Source organism: Botrytis byssoidea, assembly GCF_014898295.1.
Source record: "Botrytis byssoidea strain MUCL 94 chromosome Unknown BBYS_002, whole genome shotgun sequence".
In the NCBI taxonomy this organism is placed as follows: domain Eukaryota; kingdom Fungi; phylum Ascomycota; class Leotiomycetes; order Helotiales; family Sclerotiniaceae; genus Botrytis; species Botrytis byssoidea.
In genome coordinates, this window is record NW_024065843.1 from 1,183,565 (window position 1) to 1,191,716 (window position 8,152).

Genomic DNA, 8,152 nt, shown 5'->3' on the forward strand with positions numbered 1-8,152 from the left:
ATCCACAACTTGAATTCGGTACCATTGGAAGTTTGAACCCCGTGTCGAGACGAAAGGTGGCCGAATTTCTTCTGTCCCCGCAAATATCTAGGTTATAATAATTTTACAACAACTACAATTCATCAACAGTCATGTCTCAAGCTCCGGTGTCGACTGCCAATGGCGGTAGCACATCTCAGTTCGCGTCAAACGGTGAACGAGTAGATTCGGGAGGCTTCAAACTAAAATTCTGCACTGTTTGTGCCAGCAACAACAATAGGTACACTCAATATATCTCATATGTCTTCCAGTTTGTATCTAACATGATTCTCTCACAGATCCATGGAATCACACTTACGTCTCGCTGCTGCTCACTACCCTGTAATATCATTTGGAACAGGTTCTTTAGTTAGATTGCCAGGACCTTCCATAACACAACCTAATGTCTACCAATTCAACAAGACTTCGTATGATAGCATGTATAAAGAACTCGAATCTAAAGATCCGCGTCTCTATCGCGCGAATGGTATCTTGAATATGCTTGGGCGGAATAGATCAGTAAAATGGGGGCCAGAGAGATGGCAAGATTGGCAAGTCGGCGTTCCAAGACTACAACATAATACAGATCAAGGTGCCGAAGGAGTAGAAGGGGGTGTTGTTGACGTTGTTATTACCTGTGAAGAAAGATGCTGGGATGCTGTCGTGGATGACCTCCTCAATCGTGGCTCCCCATTAAATCGTCCAGTGCATGTCATCAATGTTGATATCAAAGATAATCATGAAGAGGCTCTAGTCGGCGGCAGGGGAATTCTTGACCTTGCCGATTCCCTCAATAAGGCTGCTGCCGAGGAAAGGGAACTCAACCCTACCGGGTTTGACAGTGGTAGTGCCCATAGCAGGGCCGGCTTTGATGAAAGAGTTCCGGAAATCATCGGAGAGTGGCAGGAAAGATGGCCAAATCTACCAGCAGTATGGACATTAGCATGGTTTTGAACACTTGCATTACGATTTTCTTTTAGTGGCGTTGAGATTACGAAGGGTATACCCATTTCTTGTGGCGTTCAGGGCGGGGATTTTATATGAATGGGCGTCTTCTCAGAAAGAAAGATAGAGGAATAAAATACTTGATATCACTCGCGATCGCATAATGCATTTGTTCAGATTCGTACCTAGCATGATGACCTACTCACATACTAATGACCGGTGACCTAGAAGCCGTTGAAATTAATACGTAGAACATGGCTGTGCTTGAAGCGTGCTTAAAGGGAAATAAAGAGACAGGCCAAGGAAATTGATATACTGGGATTAGATTGATGAGTATGGGGGGCCAATGATTGAAAACGTCCAGAGGCTAAATGAAGTTCGCAAAATTCTACTCCATAGTCTAGAACTTATGGAAGAAGGGATAAATCTAGAAGCAGAAAAGGACTCTATTCTATAAGATTGGCACTTGGATTAATCGAAATCGAATGACCGGGTTTATTAGGTATGTAAGGTAAGGTAAGGTATTATGTAGCGACATTTTTTTGCAGAGATACTTCTTGAAATAGGTTGAAACGCCTTCTTCTCTGTCTTTTCTACGGGGGAATATTGGGCTTGTATTTGTGATTGACAGTGAGTATGATGGGTTTGAGGTTTGTTGTTTGTTGTGTGGTGTTTTAAGGGAGGTATATGGGGATTTGTGTTATGTGTTATGTGTGTGATATTTTATAATTTAATAAATTATACCGCCTTCATTAGCCAGAATTAGTTTGTATAGGCAGAATGATTCTATTGGTGACAAAATAAAAGCGGTGTAACATAACTTATCCCATATTTCTGCGTACGGTAGATGGAATGGAATTCATCGTGATACAGACGAATAATTGCATACTTGAATTCATTATTCTTCCAATTATAGATAATATCTACGTATACCTACCTAACTAGGTAGCAAAAGCTATATGTATATCCACCCATGCACCACCTAAGTAAAATCCAAACCAGGTCCCGCGTGGATGGACCAAGTCGAAGCCGCGTATGGCGGGTTCCCCTTGCTCGTGATCGCTGCAGCTGGCGATGGAAATGAGGAAATGATGAAAATGGAAGAATCGGATTTTCCTTTCAAATCTCGGGATGCATGCGAAAGATCTGATCTTCGGACTTTGGGGGATTTTCTGGGATTCCTGGTTGAGGGATGGATGGATTTGGAGGGAAGATGTTATGAACATATGGAGTTTGGCTACGTAGGTACTATAGATAGGTAGGTAGGTATGCACCTCGATCGCATTTGATGCATTGCGATTACATTCCTGGGTTGATAATCTTTAATGGCCTCGGGATTTTGAGCTGATGAATATTTATCTATCTCGTATACTCACTCGTATAATCGTACACTCGAGTATATCTACCAGGTAGCTACTCAGTCAGTACTCTGAGCTGAAGTGCAGAGCGGGAAGTTGGGGATATTCCTTTTGCCCAGAATTTCTGTTTCGCCTTGAATTGTCTTGTATCACCGTTTGCATGACATAATTCGTACATTTACGCCGCGTCGCTGTTCATGTGTAGCAAAGAATCCTTGTAGAAGATGGAAGTAATGGAATATGGAAATTCTACCTCCATTTACATATGAAATATGTATATCCAAGTTACAAATCATTCTTATACTAGGTACTAAACTCTTCAAGCTTTCCTTTCCACATATTGAACAAACTTGATCAATAATACCGGTATCCCCAAACTCAATTTCCCCTAATTTCAAGCCGTTTCCTTATCGATCGACTACTACTCACGTATCGAATCTTTGTCGGCCTTCTTTTCCATCTCAATACCCGCCCACGACCCAATCTAATAAATCCCCTGGAAGCTGGGCGACGGGCGTTCCTGAAAAACAAACCAACCACATTCAATTCCGCAAAAGGCAGCTACCACTAGCCTAAACGCGAAAGTGAACCTGGTGAACCTGGTGAACCCAAGATTCAGGAGAGAAAAGTATCTTTTGAGACCTTTGGGACCTATTTTGATTGACTGGCGGGACAACTGGAGAAAAATAATAATCCCCAGGATATATTCTAAATTGCTCAGAATTTGAATTTAGCTATCACCTGCATCAAGACAGACAGACAGACAGACAGACAGACAGACAGACAGCCAGCCAGCCAGCTATCCATTCACCACCACTTTACTTTCTGCATCGGAATTGGAACGGTACTTACTTACTTTCTTACGCACAAACAAAATTCTCTGTTCTTCTTTCAACAAAAGTAACCTATGAATTGCGATTTCTAGAATAAATTGTAGAAACGTCATATTACAGTTTATTTGTTCTCCTCATCTACCTACCTACCTACCTACCTACTACCTACCTGCTCAAGGTAAATTCATTGTCGCTGTACAACAATTCAGTTACACAGTCATTACCATTCCAAGACGAATTCATTCCTCAAAATACCACCATTCATTCTCATTGCCCCGATTTTCCAATCCTTCAGCTTCGCTATCTCGCTTTGACCGAACGACCTTGTCAATTCACTTCGTTTCAAGGAGACTATAGAGTTGTTCCAGCCTGAAATTATCTGCATCGCATGTGTTGATCACATAACACGATATACCATTCTCTCGCACCTTAACCGTCAGCTATTAAGCTTTCGAGGTGTCTCGCTCTTGTTTTTCAATAATCGAAGGGTTGCGCTGATCTATCCTCCGAGTCCAAAGGGTTGCTCATTCCATTCATAACCGCGACTTTACGATGAACAATCGCAATGGACCTTTGTCACCAGTTTCAATAGGAAGCAACAACGAATGGTCAGGAATTGAAAAATATCAAGACGATAACGATTCGCCCTACCAGATGAATCGCGGACAACTTGCTTCACCGCCGATTTCGAGCGGATCAAACGGTACAATGAATGGAGGGGATTTCCCACAGAGAGGTCCTTCCGGTGGTAGCCCAGGAAATCCATCTCCTCCAAGCTCTATCGGTCGTTCAAGTATTGGCACAGGTTTATACGCAGGAAGCGAGAGTGGGCAGGACAAGAAAGATGAACAATTCGAGGCCTTGCTATCAGAGCACTACGTCTCATTGAAACGATACCTAGCAGCGTCATTGAGAGATGAGAAGGGGAATCCTAGACCCAACAGAGCGCGAGACAAGTTGCTACGATTGTCTCCTGTTCAATTCCAGGAACTTAGTACTGATGTCTTTGATGAACTTCTGCGAAGGCAGCAGGCAGGGAGAAGGACTCCCAATGGACAGAGAAATGATCAAGGACCTCCGCCGTACTTGTTGCCGAAAAATACGTTCCACCCGAAACGAAATCAGGCCCGCCAGAAGTTGTCTACGCTGCCACCGCCCAGGTTTAGAGATTTAGCTACAGATGTGTTTTATGAATTGGAGCGAAGGTTTCCACAATTTACTGCTGGTGATAGAAGTCGCATGGGTAGTCCTGTATCTACAAGAGGACCTCCAAGCAGGAATGGGAATGGGACACCTGTAGATATGCCACCTAGAGGTCCAAGCCGTATGCGCCGACCTTCAGACGCCAGCTCTATAGGTCCGTATTCAATAAGAAGCGAAAGGAGAAGTGAGAGAAGCGAATCACGCAATGGTTCAAGAATGGCTCCGCCAAATGGTCCAAATGGTAGTTTGGGTATCCCACCTTCGCCTGGTATACCACCTAATGATTACGGTCGGCCGACACCAAAAACCTTTCAAAGTAACACTATTGTGCCGAACAAAAGTACTATGGTTGAAGATGATGAGAGTGGACCTGAAGATAATGATGATGATGATGGGGATGCTTTCGGATTGGAGGGAGCTGCAAGAGACCGAGAGAGTAAGAAAAGTATTGGGGGTTCAGAGGTAAGATCAATGCCCATTTCTTTCCCTAATTATATTCTAACTTCGCAGATCGACCAGAAACTCATTGATGATTACCAATCCCAAATCGCAGAGCTTCAAGAACGACTTGATTCCGTGGAAGATGACTTGAAACGAAAGGATGATGAACTTAATATTGTTATGGACCAGCAAAGGGGGAGGGATGCATCGGCAGACGCGGATAGAAAGGAATGGGAAGACCTCAGAATAGATCTCGAAAACAAGCTTGCAGATGCGCAAAATCTTAACGACACTCTACAATCAGAGATTGACCGAGCACGGGAGTCGCAAGCCAATTCGGACAGAGAGCTGAAGACTCAGATTGAAGAGCTGCAAATTGCTCTTGTAGACGCTGGTAAAGGCATGGGATCCGGCGATGCAGATCTGGAACGGGAAAACGAAGAGCTCAGAGCAGAGCTCAGAGAGCAACAAGAAATTACCGAGGATGTTCGAAGTGAAGCCCAGGAGTTCCTTCGCGAAATGAGGATGTTGTCCGAACGAAGCACTGCATCTTATGAACGCGAGGAGCAACTAGAGACCATGGTCAACAAATTAGAGGATGAAGTCAAAGAATGGAGAAATCGATATGCAAAAACAAAGACGCAGCTACGCACCCTGAGAGCATCTTCAATTGGCCTCTCGATACAAGATGCAGCCAAGTATGCAAAAGACACTGGGTTTACTGCAGAGAATGGTCTTATCAAGGATATTCATATTACTAAGTTCCAACTTTCGATTGATGAGCTTTTACAGATTGCACGCTCTAGCGACCCTGAAAAGGTCATTGAATACATGAAGAATGTAGTTATCAACGTGCGACAAATCTCTCAAGATATCGATCAAGCACCACAAAGTAGTGCAGAATTAGCCCAGAAGCAGGTCAAGCTTAAGTCTAGACTCTCGGCGACAGCGAATAATCTGATCACCGCATCCAAGAATTTTGCTGGGGCCAAGGGACTCTCGCCTGTTTCATTGCTTGATGCAGCTGCTTCCCATCTTACCACGGCGGTAGTTGAGCTTGTTCGGACGGTAAAGATCAGACCTACGCCTGCAGGAGAGCTAGAAGACAATGGTGACGGCACTTTAGTCTCAAGCGACGTAGTAGCGCCTGCGCCTGTATCGGCTCAACCCTCTACCATTGGAGGACTTTTCTCATCCAGATCTGCAACAACAACTGAACCTAAGCCCGCAACAACTAAACCTTCCACTGGAGGCCTCTTTGGATTCTTTGCATCACGTGAAGTCAAGCAAGAGAATGCTCCACCGCAGCAAGAAGCCCCTCAACCACCAATAGAGAATGTTCAACCCTTGAAGAATAATAGCAAACAAAGCATGGATTCGCCACGTCAAAGTTTAGACAATTTCGACAGGCAAAGCGAGGACTTACCGAGGGAAAGCTTTGATGACTATGTCCCTGGCCCATTCCGTGGTCTAGGAAACAATCGTGCTAGCACCAATTCGTCTATGTACAGTACAATCAATTCTCCTCGCGAGTCAATCGTCATTCCCACGAGTTCTGTAAAGGATACTTTAACTGCACCTGAACCTAGTCCTAGAGAAAATCCTTTAAGCCCAATGACTAATGGCGCCGAGCCTGTTAATGGAGGCGCAAAGCCACTTCCACTGGCACTACAAGTGCCCCGAGGTCCCCCAAGTGGTCCTCCAAGTCCCCTGCCAGCCTCAATGGGGGCAGGATTTGGCCTCAGATCGCAAGATAGTGACATTGAAGATCTCAAGGTATGGAACTAAATAGTCTCCCATGGACTTACTCATGCTAATAATACTCTTCGCAGATATATCTTGAAGATCAAACGGCGCTCTTAGTCCAGAACATTCAGTCTCTAGTCTCTTCCATTCGTTCAGAAGGCGGCATAAATGCTATTTCAACCCAAATTGATGCAATTGCCAGTGTTGTTGGTGAGGTTGTTGCTTCTACTGAGGAAGCCATGGTTAGCAGTCCAGCGCTCCGCTCACAATGTCAACCAGTCTTGACAAAACTTTCTGGGTGCAGAGAGAAGATCATGGCTGCAGGCGAGGAGGGCAGAGAAATTGCAATTGAGGGAAGAGAAGATGACGAAGGTGATGCAGAATGGCGAGCTTGGAACCAAAGCCTACCACCTATCGCGTTCGAAATTGCCCGAGAAACCAAAGAACTGGTCTTGAGAGTTGATGTCCTTGATGGAGAAGGTGGCGGAGATGACGACTTTTCATAATAATTCGTCGAATGATTAATGAGGTTCCCTGACACCTTTTCATTCAAGGATCATCCACATATCGTGGTTTATTTGCTGTTTGCTTCATTTTTGCATAGCTATGGATGGTTCATTTCGTTTGACGCTCTATTCCCAATCTCTGTTGTTTTGCATTGGAATTTTACCCCTTTTGCATTCAACATTTTTGTGTTTTTCTACTTTTTTTTTGTTATACGACAAAGCACCATCAGACGAGCGCACCAGTTGACGATTTGAATTGATTGAATGGGCACATATTTCTGGAGGTGGTGGCGCACCCCTCACACACGCATGCATTATTGATGGATACCTTTTTATGTTATTTTTGAGGAGGAGTTTCTTTATTTTTTGCCTGCCTAAACGCTAGCTGGCATTTCTGCTTTTGACTCGGGTTTTGAATCGCATACAGCATAATACGTATTTACTGAATCATTAATGAGAAGATAATTGCTAGTTTTATTTTGGGGATGGAATGAGAATGAGTTGGGATGAACATTTATCGGTTCAGTCTTAGGGGTCACTGGATCAAGGAGAGGAGGCCATTCATACTTGTGTATATATTTGTGGGATATGAAATGGGGAGATGGGATGGGAGATACAAAGTTCTCATAGACTGGGTACTTGCTCATTGTCGAGAAATGCCAGTTGGCAAAATGGGATGGAACATTGGCAAGGCATGAGATTAGGGTGGTGATAAAGGAAAGGAGGCGACAATGATAATAAGATTAAATATGAATGTTGATACCTGCATGTTCGTATTGTGTTGGTTGTGTATTCAGTGTTTCTGGAGGAAAAGTGGTAAAAGTATAACCGATATCCCTGTATCTTGCACAACCCTATATCTTGCACAATTTGATTTATTAAACTAAAAATCGATATTAAATTCAAATATCATTATAATGATTTTAAAATCTGTACAATAGAATCTTATATTTATTAAAAGATAATATCAGGAATTTGAAAGATTTGAAATATTCAATTGAATATTAATCGATTTTGAGTAATAATATTTTAAAATATTAATAATAAAATAAAAACCTATATTAGAATGAATATATATAATTGAAAAATAGTTTTTTGTATT

The 8,152-nt window shown here is 43.1% G+C and overlaps 2 protein-coding genes across 2 annotated transcripts; both read left to right on the forward strand.

Annotated features, from left to right (window-relative positions):
• Positions 1-131: 131 nt before the first annotated feature.
• On the forward strand, positions 132-972 carry EAE97_001132 (uncharacterized protein; the record flags this gene model as incomplete). Its single annotated transcript, XM_038871642.1, has 2 exons — positions 132-259; positions 318-972. 2 exons carry the CDS (start codon positions 132-134, stop codon positions 970-972), a joined length of 783 nt encoding a protein of 260 aa, XP_038737543.1.
• A 2,098-nt stretch (positions 973-3,070) lies between these two features.
• EAE97_001133 (uncharacterized protein) lies at positions 3,071-7,905 on the forward strand. Its single transcript, XM_038871643.1, has 3 exons — positions 3,071-4,819; positions 4,868-6,574; positions 6,631-7,905. The coding sequence occupies exons 1-3, from the start codon at positions 3,707-3,709 to the stop codon at positions 7,048-7,050; spliced, it is 3,240 nt and encodes a 1,079-aa protein (XP_038737544.1). The 5' UTR covers positions 3,071-3,706; the 3' UTR covers positions 7,051-7,905.
• The last annotated feature ends 247 nt before the right edge of the window (positions 7,906-8,152 follow it).